General features: G+C 40.0%; 1 protein-coding gene across 3 annotated transcripts in view; it reads left to right on the top strand.

Annotated features, from left to right (window-relative positions):
* The first annotated feature begins 2,228 nt into the window (after positions 1-2,228).
* Positions 2,229-14,411, top strand: part of mast3a (microtubule associated serine/threonine kinase 3a) — a 39,787-nt gene continuing 27,604 nt past the window's right edge. Inside the window, exons 1-3 of one of the 3 annotated variants that reach the window (XM_034702646.1) lie at positions 2,338-2,619; positions 6,427-6,458; positions 7,152-7,262. Coding sequence is in view for 2 of the 3 variants with exons in the window: in XM_034702644.1 (XP_034558535.1) it covers positions 9,823-9,908 (86 nt within the window). In the remaining variant the exon portion in view is untranslated. Of the gene's footprint in view, positions 2,620-6,426; positions 6,459-7,151; positions 7,263-9,407; positions 9,909-14,411 lie in introns of those variants that run through there. The other 2 variants (XM_034702645.1, XM_034702644.1) reach the window with 2 other exon arrangements.

Genomic DNA, 14,411 nt, shown 5'->3' with positions numbered 1-14,411 from the left:
GAGTGTTGACTTGTCATGTACTTGTTGGATCTTTAATGAACTTCTATCTTATTCTAGCATTGTTTCAAACCCTCAAGACACACTGGCTGTATCAGTCCTTTACAGATAAAAGAGACTTTTTAAAACACTTGTTATCTTGATTTATTTTCCAGAATAGAGAAGAGCAAGAAAAGGAAACAAATGACTTAAAAAAGAGGAGAAAGAGCTGACATTCATGCCTGACATGCCTTCATTCAGTCTGGTTTCATTTCATCAGACAATGAATCGTTTGAAGATGACCTACACTGCTTCCAATGAGAGCATAACAAATGGACAACTTCTGTTCCTTTTTATAGATCAGAACCTCATCATCAGTCGGTTTGTTCAAAAAACACTCACAGATTTATCTACATTTGTGATCATCTTCACCGAAGAAGTCAAACAAGACATTTTAAATGCAGTAGTTCAACCTTAAAAGAAATGAGGCTGATTATAATTCAAGTCTGCAAGTCTTGGTGTGTAACTTGTTTACTGATGAGGAAAGGTAAAGGGTAGGTCAAATACACTGTAATGAGACACTGTAAAGATACTGCAACAATCAAGACTGACATAAAGCAGGAATAAAACAGATCATTTTGTAACAAGTTCAGAATATAAAGGAGATTTGGGGCATGTACAGAATATACAGAGAGCCTACCCACACCCATAGACATTAAAAATGAGATAAGTATGTTTTTTTTTTTTTACTGTTTTATACAAAATGTAACAGTGTAGTGACAAAACTATATGGGAAAATGAGGCAAAATTATGCCACACTGTAAAAATGAAGTCATCATAACCAGGTTAAGAATCATGTTTTAAGTTTTAGTAAATGGAAAAATAAAAATTGATCAGTAGTGCTCTGAAAAAAAATTTCTGAAAAGAAAAAGGGAATTAAAAATATGGGAAAATTACGTACAACATGAAATGAGTGAAACAAAAGAGCTGAAAATAATATGGCCTATAGCTTTATTATTTGCCCTACATAACACAAAAATATTTTCATAATTCACCTCTAAACAAGACGTGTCAATCAAAACACATAGTCACTCATTCATTTCATACAAATATATTGCTAAAAATATATCCCTGGAAATACAGCACAATGGATGAGGCACATGAAGACTTTTCACTTGAAGCAGTTTCAAATAAACAGTGGACTCCTTTCGAGAACAATGGAGGATTCACATCCCTCTGTTTCATTTAGATGGACATGTGACATCACAGGAACCAAGAGACCTACCATTGTTGTAAACAGAAAAAAAGAACCATGATGGTACCACTCACTGGGTGTCAGACACGGATCAAGCTCTGCTTTCAGACTGACTTCAAAGCTCGATTGTTGTTCCACATCCTCCCTGCAGACATGTGTTTGTGTTTGTGTGTGTATGTGTGTGTTATTTTACATGATGGGTCAGTAGAGAATGAACTGGTGTGCAGTCAAACATGACTGTATGTCCTTGAACATATGGAAACAAATAGACTGTCTATGCTTGTGGAGGCTTTTGATCACTTTTGATCACTGTGTGTAGTTATTAGTATTTACTGCAGAATATTAGATTGATGAGGAAGTGACTGAATACATACAACATACAAATTACATGTTTTTTATAACAATTAATATATTTATATCATTGTCGCTAAATAAATAATGTATTCCATTTGTTTCTTTGACTGCTGTTAAAGGACAATCTATCTATCTATCTATCTATCTATCTATCTATCTATCTATCTAGCTATCTACATTTCTTTATATCATTTGTCTTTTTGAACTAATATTTCTGATATGGTTTCTTATTCTCTTTCATTAAGTTATTTATCTTTCTTTTAATTTTCTATCTTTCTTTTTTCTCTCTTCTTTCATCTTTTTTCTTTCTATCTATTTTATTCCTTTTTCCCTTTCTTTCCGTCATGTTTCTTTCCTTTTTTCCCTCCTTTTTCTTTCTTTCTACGTACTCTATTAACTACCTCAATCTTATATTTTTTCCTCTTACTTTTTTCATTATTTATTACTTTACTTCGTTTTTTTTCCATTATTTTTTTTTAATAAATGTATTTTATATATTTTCTTTATATCTACTTTCTTTCTTTCTTTCTTTCTTTCTTTCTTTCTTTCTTTCTTTCTTTCTTTCTTTCTTAATTTAATTATTTCAGGATTTTTTCCATGACCTGAAAATGTTGAAAACTACACAGAGCCAAATCAGCTTTTGCATTTGACAGCTGAACACAGAAGCCGGGTCCAATCTTTTCATTCTAACTTCATTCACAAAGTCAGGATCCATCTCACCCTCCCAGCCCCCTCCTCCTCTCCCCCAGATCAGGTGATCAGCGGGGCTTGAGTGTTACCTTTTCGGGGCCGGTCGTGCAGCTCGCCCCGGGGAGGAGGAGGAAGAGGAGGAGGAGGAGGAGGTTGTAGTGGTTGTGGTGGTGGTGCAGCAGTAGGAGTGTGAACAGCAGCGGAGAGGAAGAGTGTATCCGTGCTCCAGGGGAGAGGACTGAGCGCAGTATGGGTTGACTGACCGGGGATCTGTTCTGGGCTTTTTTCTTGTATTGTCTTCAGAGATGGACGAGCCGAACATCCTGAGACGCCGCGGTCTACAGGTAAACACAGTCCTCCATGACAGCACTCGGAGGTGGATGTTTCCAGGGAAATATTATGATTTAATACGATATTCTGAAGCGACATGGCGAGGGATGAGGGATTGCTTTAGGCATATCTTTGGGTGTATCAGTCGATGTGGTTTTTTTTCTTAAATTAAACTATTGATCCGTTCATGCCCTTTAAGGAATATCCTTATAGGATCGTTGAATAAGCTAATTAAGGCCTGTTTTTCATTCATTAAAACAGCTGTTGGCACCATTACGTTTGTGTAAATGGTGCACATAATGTGTTAATAACTGTCTGTACAGTACAGGATCTCATGTGTTTATTTTGGGGCTGTCCATTGGTGCTCTGCTGGAGCTGGTTGCCTAGGTGATAGGAGCATAAAACCCAGGGGATGATTGGCAGAAACATCCCTCTAATCTCCTTCCTGGTGCCATGTTTATTTCCCAGGAAAGCCCACAATAAGAATAATGAAGTGGTTTTGGTTTTTTTTGTCCTTCCTCCTGCTGTTCATTCATGTGTATATTTTCGGCATAATTGAAAGTGGCAGCATTGTTTCTGTGAAGGAGGTGATGTTTGTGATGAAAGACCCAAAGCAAACTGGGTGTTCCCATTCATGTGATTAGTTTCTATGTTCACCCTACATTCATCTGCAATGTAGATTTACCTCAAGTGGAGGCTTCTACTAAAAATGAACATGATGATGATCAAATTAATCATGCTTGCTTTGTCATTAAACTATTATGGTGTTAAAAGGAAATAAAATGTTAGTCTGTTAGTCATAAGTAAAATGAGTGTTTCCTTTTAAAGTTAACCCAAAAGTACTGTAATTTAAGTTTTTCAAATATTGTTAAATCAAGCGGCAACCTCCAGTCTAAAAATACGAGTCCAATGCGGGAGTGCTAAAAAACTGCAGTTCATCGAGGATCCGCTTGAGGCTGGCTCCGGAAGTACCGGAAACCACATACACACCAATTCAAAAAAGACGATCTTTACAGCAGAAATAAACAAAAGACGAGTGTAGTCTGGATAGCTCATTTCTTGATCGGCACACACTGTACGGGGGGGGGGTGAATTTTTTTCTAATGCAGCAATTTTGAAGATATTGAGATTACGAGTCTTCCAATGAGAGGCACAGCTGACTTGATTGACAGGTAGGAACACTGTAGCTGTTGGCTAGGAGGCTCAAAGCCCGCCTCTTTATGTCACAATCGCTCGACAGCAGCAATATGGCTGCCAACGATTTGCCTCAAAACAACGCTTCAGAAACAGATGGATGACGTCTCGGATACTACATCCATATTTTATACAGTCTATGTGTTAAAAGCTTTTTAATAGTAATTGATTTTATTTGTGTAGCACCTTCAAAAGAAGACTTGTAGAATAAAGTGTTTTACATGAAAGAAAATACATATTTAATTGGACAAAATTTATATAAAAACAAGGACAGGGTGTCATAATAATGAGATAAAACATTAAGATAAAGTTTACAATAATAGTGTATGTAATGGAAAAATAGAATGATGGCAAATTCTTATCCATTTGATAAATTCTACCAAAAAAATAAAGATCACACTGAGATGAATAGAATGCAAAATATAGAAAACACACAAAATACTAAGTGTAAAGTTAAAAATAAAGAGTACATAGACTACCTGAACTCAATAAGGGATAATGTATAGTGAGCCAGTTGTTATGGGAAATAAAACCCTGACAGGGTGAACAAGACCCTGAGGGAAAGCAACCAACTAAAGATACACACAAGTTAACACTACACTGTCAGCTTGCATTTTTAGAAACTTGCAAGGACTTACAGCCTTAAACCATTCTACCTTTTACACTGGTTATATTGTAGTAGTTATAGTAACAAATAACATTAATTAGATATAGCAGACAAAATAAGTTTACATTAGTCTTTACTCAAAATCATTAGTTCACATACATTTAATGCTGTCTTAAAATAATACTTACACAAAATTGAAAGGGGAGAAATTAAACCACACTTTGTTGATGTGTTTTGTTGATGACAGAATATTGCAGGGTAACACTTCAAATGTGTTATTGCAGCAAACACAAACCTTGTCAACCAACAGACAAATATAATAGGAAACACATTCAAATAGATGCTGAGGATGGATTCTGTGTGCGTTTGTGTGTGTCACCTTCGAGGAGGAGGATGTCAGGGTTGTGGAATGACTCATCGTCATCACACAACATAAGAGCACAACTGTGGTATCTCCTATTAAAGAGGCAATTAGAAGCAACGTGGTCTGGTCATTGGAGAGTTAGAAAATAGATTTATTGACATATCACCTGAACACACCTTCTTATCACTCTAATTGTGGGTTGAATTAATAGTGAACTTAACATTTTTCATTCTCACTTAACCCACCCAGTATTATTGCTAGCGTGTTGTGGTTTGTGGGCTAACGTGTTATGGTTTGTGGTTGCTTCGTCTGTTTTCTTCAACTTGGCCGACGCCTCTTTCACTCAGCTCTCTGAGGGTTTTAACATCCCTTGCCAGTTTCTGCATAGTTTTCCTCCCCTCTTCTTCTTTTCTTCAGTGGTGACTGATCCGGTCATTACAGTAATCATGAATTTAAAGTTTCATGCTTCCCAAATAAATTAAAGATAATAATTAGGTTATCATTCATGTTGTTTAGCTCACCAATGTAGAATACTTATGCAAAAAGAAAAAGTATTGTCCATGTTTACCAAAGCCATGTTTGCCATTTTTTTCCATGTGTACCAATTTAGAATGCAAACAGAAACTAATCTTGTTTCTTCAGTGCCAACAAGGAGAGATGAAACGTGATGAAACTCCTTATTTGTTGATTGTCCCTGGTTGTCTGGTTGTCACTCATCTTATTCAGAATTATTTGCTGTTATTATGGGAGTCTGACCTATCAGATTTAACTATTTAACAAAGCCAGGTAATAACTAAGAGAGCAGGGTAATCAAGTAAAATAAACATTGTAAAAGAAGAACAGCCTTGCATGGTGCAAAGCATGATACAAAAGCCTGTATCCAGAGAGTCAGAGCCAGCAGAAGACTACAGTGAAAATATATGGTTTCAGTATTTTTGTAGATGTATAACGCATGCATCAATGAGGCTTTGGAGTATAACCAACAAAGCAAAATACCAGCTTCTCTTTTGAGTGTTACTGGTGGCTTTTAATACCAACTATGTGTCTAGATATGACAGCTACTTTCTGAGATGGACTGGCTTTAGGAAAAATAGAGAGGATAGAATCAAAGCAAGTAGCCTTGCATGGATTTTGTGCACTAGCAGCTCTCTCAGAAAAGCCAACCCCCCTCCTTGTCCTACTAAATCCTGATTGGCAAGAGCACTCCAGCAGTTGCCTGAGCTGAAACACAGTAGCCATGGGCCAATATGGATTTATATCCTCGCCAGTAAACAACCTGAAGACCCACTGTTCAGGAGAGATACTAGGCCAGTGCATGTGATGATATTTACACTAGAAAAGGAAGAAGAGTGGGAAGGGTCAGCATGCAAGGATAAGCCATCTGTAAACCTTATCTTGCCTTGTTATTTAAAAAATGTGCTGAATTTCAACAGGTTTCTTAGGAGTAGCTATTCTTCAGAATCTTCCTTGTTCATTCTGAGAAGTCAAATTGTGTCTCATGAATAGCAAACACAGACAATACATCAAATAAGAGCAATAACATCCTCTTCTATGCTCAAAGGCTGGTACAAATGTTAACTATTCAAATCAGTGCTGCCAGAAAATCATGTTTTAAACCTATAACGTGAATATTTTTCTCCATCTCCTCCCTTGTAGAAAGAGCTGAGTCTTCCTCGCAGGGGAAATGTGTAAGTATAACTTATTTTCTCTCTGTCTCCTTTTACCCCACTTACTTCCCCTCAAACTAGCTGAGCCAGGTGTCTGTCAGTCGACAGCTTTACTGCGCTCACATGCCGTTCTGCACACATGTATACATTTACTTGACCCTCTCTTGAGAGGCAGGAACGCCTGAAAGACAAAACTGTCTCACTGCTCGGACAGGTTTCATGTAAAATGAGAGCGGAAGGACAGAGATAGAGATAAGGTGCAGAACGCTTGATATGATAAACTGGAGCAGTCAGTGTGTGAACATGAAATCTTCTCAGTATGCAGGTTGATAAGTTAGCTCATCACCAAAAAAAAAACATGCTTATTGTGATAAAATGTTTTTTTGAAATTAGTTTCCCATGTTTTGCAGCAGCAGGGTTGATAATCTTGTTACCACATTGCTGCTTATAAAGATATGTAAACTGATCAAACAAGCTGAGCCAGCTCTCATAGGTATCTACTCAGTTTGTTTTTCTAAGTCATGTCATGTGTTACACAAGTGTTTACAGTTTTTGAGAAGTTCTGGATAATAATCAAATCAGGACTCAAGCATGTAAATACCATGAGGGAACAGGCGTCATGTCTGTGGCTCAAAAAGAAAGCTTCCCTATAAGACCAACGTCAGTCTCTATACCAATTCTCTGACCTGTTCTGGGACTTTCCCCTGCCTGTAGGGGAGAGATAAAACATGGCTAGTTTCCCTGTCTGAGTCAGAGGAATGGCAGAACCAACTGAGACAGTGAATAGCAGATCACAGAGGACAGACTCAACCTTTTAAAAAAAAGGTAGGACAATCTCTCTCCTTTGTATTCACACAGCAGCCATTTTCCTTTCATGTTACGCTCAGGGTGGGATGCTCAAATGCTGCTGTTAGTAGTTATGTCATTGTCCGGCTACTGATATAATTTCAACATGTCTAAAGTGAAGCAACGGGAAAATAAATGAATGATTAAAATCAGAAAGGACCAATATTTTGAGGTGAAACACATGGCATTTGAAAACGCATCAGCTATGAGACAAAGACAAATTTCAGCGTTTAGCCACCTCCTCCAAGTTGCCAACTGTAACAGTTAAACAATGTATGTTGGGTAAAGTATCAAGTCAAAGGTAAATGTAATATAAGACCATGTATTAAATAGTTCTTTAGCTAATGCAAGATGAGAGCTTATGTTAGCTTCAAGACAAACAGATTAAAAATGTAATTAAGCTATCAAGGAGGTGGCTAACAACTTACAAAACTGGAAGTGATACAAAGTATTATTACATAGCTAATGTAACTATTAATAATGTTTGCTGGAACTGGTTGAATGTTGATGTTTGCTGTTGTCTAATGGAGTTGTAGCCCGAAGGCAACTGTAATGTAAAATTTAAAGAAGCAGTATTTCAGCATTGGTTTAGTTTAAGTACTGCTCTATTATTGTGTTTATGCCCTTTTGGATGTGGCAATACGTTAATAAACATCAAGTGTGTTTGTTATCTTATCTATTTTTTTTTCTTCATTTAAATGGTTAACTTTGCTAACTGTCTGCTAAAAATGCCCGGCCCAGCTCATGTACTTAGTCTGAAAATCCGGCCTGACCAAAGATTTAATTGAATAGTCCTGGTTTAGGCTCAGGGTCAATCAGGAGACAGGAAAGGGTGAGGTATCTTGACTGCATTGCCTCATTTGCTGCCACCACTACCAGATTTCAGGTATGCAGCAGGGAAATAGCAGAACTTTTACATCTTGTCATTCCAAAGTTTATTTAGACCTCACTTCGAATTCTTTCAGCATGTGCTGTGCAGTCCTTGAAATCCATGAAAATCACATGAGGATCTCAATAGACCCTGATGACAAAATGCAACATTCATGATAACTCGGAATTTTCACCGCCACAAATTATAACCTTGATAAGACTCGCTGTACATGTAACTTCACTTATAAAAACTGTCCACTATCATTTAAGCAAAGTATTTGACCTTTAAATACATTAGTCTTTACTCATTTTTGCAGGGAGGTATATGTGTTCTTATAATGATAATAATAATACTTCATTCATATAGCATTTTTCAATACGAGTAACAAAGTGCTTTACAGTGGACAGTAAAAACAAAAAGTGCTAAGCAGTAAAAAACTAAAAAGAAATGAAATAAAAGCTTAAAAACCATACCAACTTATAAAACAGACCCTTAAAATCAGAGCTAAATTAAATAAAAACACACAATAAAAGCTTTCCTGTAAAAATGTGTCTTGAGTAATGATCTTCTGTTGTCCCTAAATGGTGGAATGAATTGGCCAACTCCATTCGATCTGCAGAGTCCCTCTCAACGGCTAAAAACCCAGCTCTTTAGGAAGCACTATGCACTTAGCTAGACTGTTCCACTGTTGTCCCCAGTGGCAGATCATGTCTTCCAGCTACAGTTGACTCACACTGTCCTGCTCTACTCTAGGAATCTGTGTTCAGCTCTGGAGTGACCCAGCACTTGGTACTTTGGTCATTATTATGGTGATGTTAATTGTTGATGATGATAATGGAAGGTCTTGAATGGTTTGGTTGCTTCATTGTAGATGTTCCTCATTAAAAAAAAAAACCCTTGCTTACTTTTGTGCATTGCCTTTACACTGCTTGGTACCTGCACCCAAATTGACTTGAAGCACTTTGTTACTCGTACTGATCTTGTTTCCTCTTGTCTAGATCTTGTTCTTGTTCTAGTATGTACGTCGCTTTGGATAAAAGCATCTGCTAAATGACATTGTAACATTGTAACATTGTAACATTGTAAGATAAAACACGGGACTGACTCTGCAAGTCTGATCTCCTCTGGCAGGCTCTTCCAGAGTGTAGGAGCCCTTACTGAAAAAGCCCTGTCCTCTTTGGTCGGGTCACTCTGGCCAGTCTTGTAAAGTCACTCCACATTTCCGACAGCCCTTGAAAGCACCTTTAGGCTCCTCCTCCTTCCAGCGCGAGCTGACGCGGCTGCGCGTTGCGGCGTTGCTGTTGCTGCTGCTGGAAAGTTTGTATCACTCCTCAGATTTTGACAAAGCTATCACTCGATAATGTCGCATCCCTTGAAGGACGGACTGTTCGGGAACGTTTGCGAGTAAAACATTCACCGAGAGAAGGGAGCAGAACGGGACATGGACGCTTCGGTCTCTCGTGGTCTCAACCGGGCTGCTGTGCTGCGGGACTGGGGTCAGTTTGTGGCGAAGCTGAATGGAGTTCCAGCCGTTGTTGGACATTGCGTACTGGCCTAACCTCCACCATAAACACCAGCCCCACAGGAGAAACTGGTTAACATGAGGCTCCCACTTTAACAAGGGGGTCATTTTTCATCTGCATTTGGATATCTGGCACCACCATCACCATGTCTGATCAGAACTACTACTGGACTGTGCTGCCAAGCTACAAAACTAGTTTTGTCACCGGGGCCATGATGAAGAGATCAAAGGGGTAACGTTTTTTTTAATATAAAATAATAGACATTACTTACATGCAGACAAAAGCTGCACAGTGTCGTAAAGCGGAAACGTCTGTCGGGTCTGTAGTTGACATCAGCTCCCCTGCTTTGCTTTTCTATCCTCTGTCTGACAAACCCCAATTTGTTGATCGTTTAATGCTGAGCTGTTTGATTCCCAGAACGTAAAATGCAACCCCCGCAGTGTCTGGTGTCATTATCTACATGCAGCTCAGATGGATCCAGCCTCTGTGGTGTCTGTGATATAGCCCACAGTACGGTACTGTGTGTGTGTGTGTGTGTGTGTGTGTGTCGGTTACATCCGCCCTAGTTTTTGTTTCCGACAGAGAAACGTGGCCATTATAGAGGCTTCTCTTGTGAATGTGGGCAGACTGCATTGTCTGCTACCAGCTGTCGCATACAACGACACAGAGTCCCTGTGCTGCTGATCGATACTGTGATCGTGTTAGCGGGGCTTTAGTGTTGTTGATGTGTTGATGTGTCTCTGATCGTTTCGGTGAATGTAAGCTACCCTCTCAGAGTGGAGCTGTGAAATGCCCTGTGAGGACTCTGGATAATAATCAGGGAGTTTATAGTGATCGTATCGGTATTTATGGCTTGTTGTTATGCCCTCTGAGGTCTTACAGGGAATTGTAGTTTTGTTGTTGATTAGGGGTGTAACGATTCTTTTCAACAACGATTCGATTCGTATCATGATTCATGGTTGCCGAAACGATTCAAGGACGATATCGGTTCATTTGGAATGATACGATCCAAAACGATTCAGTGACTTGAAGTCGATTCAGTAACTTTTTAGACAAAAATTCAACCAGTGTGACTGAGAAATAAATACCTTGATACTGGACAGTCCTATGGCTCGTTTCCACTAGTATGGATCAGTACAGTGTGGTACGGGTTGGATCAGTAACGCCTGATCCTGTTTGCGTTTCCACAGCCAACCGTGCCCTACTTGGTGGGCGGCGTGTAAAGCCTCGGGTCCACAGGATGCGTGGCGTTCCGTTATGGCTCCATCTCGGGAGCGTGCCCCCACGCCGCTCTGCTCCGCCAGAGATACGCTTCAAGTCTATTTTCGACGCAGCCCGTGCCCAGCATGCGCCAATATGCATTGAAAAGAACGACCTGGACAGGAAGTCAGGCACGAGGATCGCACGCAACATTCCGCTAATCTCAAAATGAAACATCATATACGGACTCCCGACCGTTTAAAGCTGCTGTGAGGAACTTTTAGCTTGTATCGATTCTGGCGCCCCCTTGTGGACAAAGTGATACCTCTTATCTCTTGTCCTGTACATGCAAAATAATTGTCTCCAGACAATAACCTCATCCTGTTGTCTTTGAACATTTAGACTTATCTTACAATGTGATTATTTGCAATGAAATTAGTCAAAAAAGGCTGTTTCTAAAGCGAGATGTCAATCATCTTTTCTGACACCTACCCCCTCAGAGCAGTTTTAGACATTAAAATGACAACAGAGAAGGTGTCAGTGTTGTTGTAGATGGTCTTGTTTGCTTTTGAGGGTCATAAAGAGGCATCAGTATCAGTTTCAGTCTGTTTCTCAGCCAGTTAAAAACTCCTCATAGTGCCTTTAAAGATCGTTTAGATCAGAAATAATCATTGATTGTGGATGTAAGATACAAACAGCCACATATATGTGATCCAGGTCGACTACAACTGTGTCAGAAGGTAACAGGACAACAAAATAGAGCCAAATTATTATTATTAAACTCATCTAAACCAGCAAAAACGAAACTTAACAGTTCTGCAGCATACTCGGTGATGATAAAAGCACAAAAGTAATGGAATACTGTCCAAATGAGCAGAAATTCAACCACAGAAAGGCTCTCTAACCTGTTGTTTGTATGTGGTTCTCTCTAAGCTGGACCCAGCTGATCCTGCCTGCTATAGATTCCTGTTGTTGCCATGATGTTTTTGCCCGAGCCGAGTTTTAGCCTCGTCTCTGACTAAACATGCTGGCGAGGCCTGAGGCTTCTGCAGAGCTGATGGTACCTTGCAAAGAGGTGCCTGGATGGTCTGGGTTGTGTGAAATCCCATGGCTCCTTAGTAGGCGGATGGATAGATTTGTCGTGTTGTTGCAGTACTTAACTTGACCTTTACATATCCTACAAACAGCGAGCAACTTATTTAGAACATCTCCGTCTTTGCAAAAGCAAGAGTGTTTCCACACGCTGGACCGCAATGGTGGCTTGATTATTTCTTGCTCGCCGGCTTCTCCTCTGCCATCGGCCATGCTATGTTTTGGTTAGGGATGCACCAATCCGATCCTGGTATCGGATATCGGCCAGATCGGACTCAAAAAGCTAGATCCGATATTGGTGACAAGGGGCCAATATGTAGTGCCGATCCATATAGCAGATCTCCAGTGGAGCATGATGGAGGATAACTACGAGGCTCTGCAGTTTAGGTGCATGTCACGCTTCTTTTGCTAACAACTTTGCCAGAAACTTGCAACATTTGCAGCGCTAATGTTTTGAAGGATCAGCTAGCATCCGTGTTGGCAGATACCAAAGCCCAGGCATCGATATCGGTATCGGGACCTAAAAAGTAGGATTGGTGCATCCCTAGTTTTGGTGTCTGGTGGCATGTGGCGATAACGTCACAGACAGGCAGCCTGAATTGAGTAACGTTTAACGTCTTTAAGTGCAAAAAAAAACACATCCATATAAAGTCTGCCGTGCTTACATCCAATGCGTTATTTCCTAGTATCGATACAATCAATTTATTACATTTTAAAACGATGTTAGATCAATATATGTCGTCCGGAAGGCCAACTTGCTGAGCACAGATCGATGTAGTCGGATCATAGGAATATAAATCGATACATCGATGTAGCAGATGAATCGTTACACCCCTGTTGTTAATCTAGCACAGCATCTGCTTTAAGTTATGTCAGTGGCTTCGCCCCTCACGGTAACAGGCTAAAGACACCATTCAGGGTCTACTTTTCCATGAAGCTTGAAAAGCACCAGTCATGTAACCCTTCCAGCACATCAGCAGCAGCAGCATGACTCTTAATGTAGCTCAGTGAGTAAATGCAGCCCTTCACCATCACCAGGAAACATGTCAGACATGCAGGCCCACATCTCAGTGGCCTACATTCATCATGCTTACATGGCTGCTTGCCCTGCAAGGTCCCTTACAAACCACTATTGTTAGTCCCAAATATGAGTGGCCTCATCACTGCCAGCTGGTGATGAAGCCCTGTCCTGGTCATGGTGTGATACAGAGATGCTTTCATGCCAGGTTTTTCATTCCAGGCTCTGTGGCGTGAAAAACAAGTGTCTGTTTATTTATTTCCGTATTCCATTTCGATTGTTCACACTCTCAGAGTTTCCTCTGTGTTCGGTGTCACGTTGGAGCCAAAGTCACACATTCATTGGCTCTCCTCCGTCTCTGTTGCTCTGTCAGTTTGATGTTTTTTGGGTTGGGGGCCATATACTGTAGGAAATCTGCCTTAGCACCGACCCAGAAATGTCAGCCTCTGTTAATGTTGTCTCAGCCCCTCAATTATTTTAGGCCATTGCCAAGGAGAAACAGAGATGGCATTGAGCTCAACGTGATGAAACAGAGAGCATGATGGGATTACATCAAGCTTTGCAGGGGAACGGAAAAACAAACTGAAATGGATCCCTAATCCGGTTCCAAATGTCGACTGTATGGAGTGAGCACTGGGTGTAAACAGGCTTCAAGGCACCTTATATTCACAAACATAGAGGGAGAGAATAACATTTGAACTTTAAAGCTACTGCGTCGTAATTACACCAGGAGCATCTATGTGGGTGAGTCGTGCCCAAAGTAATTCCACTCAGTCGTATCTGCCAGCTTTTAGAGCGCTCTGCTAGTCAACACTTTTATATGTGACCTTTCAGGAGAACAGGGTTTCCTTCCAGAGCCCAAACAAAGTGACTCACTTAGAAAAAAACTTCAAAAGCTGACAATCAAAACACCTAATTTGGACCAAAAATGCCCAACAAAAGAAGACACTGGTTGCAACAAGTTAGCACCAACCACACTCTGACGACGTGATGGAAAAACAATGTGATCATTGATCCCCTCACCTATAGATCAGTGTGTGTTGTCTATGTGAGGGGTATGCTCGTCCACAGTACTGAATCTTTAATGGTGTGGACAGTATGTCATGTCCTGCAGTGCACAGTTATGTCACAGGAGTCGTTGGGTTTAAGTATTTCTCTGCATCGTTGTATAACAGGCAGCTATAGCTGTTTTTAGTAGGGTCCGGTGCTCCCGCTGGTGTTTCCAGATGTTTCCAATAGTCTCACATTAACCCTCCTGTTATGTTGCGGGTCAAATTGACCCTTTTTAAAGTCTATTTGAGGTAATATGTGCCTTCCAAACCAGCTAAATGCAGCATAAAAATCTGGGTTGCATGTGACAGAAGAGGAGTGGTGTTAATTTATCAACATCACTTCTTAATTAAAAAAAAATCTAAATTTAAAAT

The sequence above is a fragment of the Notolabrus celidotus genome, chromosome 15 (assembly GCF_009762535.1).
Source record: "Notolabrus celidotus isolate fNotCel1 chromosome 15, fNotCel1.pri, whole genome shotgun sequence".
Lineage (NCBI taxonomy): Eukaryota > Metazoa > Chordata > Actinopteri > Labriformes > Labridae > Notolabrus > Notolabrus celidotus.
The sequence above is the reverse complement of the archived record's forward strand: the minus strand, read 5'-3'. Positions and strand labels throughout refer to the sequence as shown.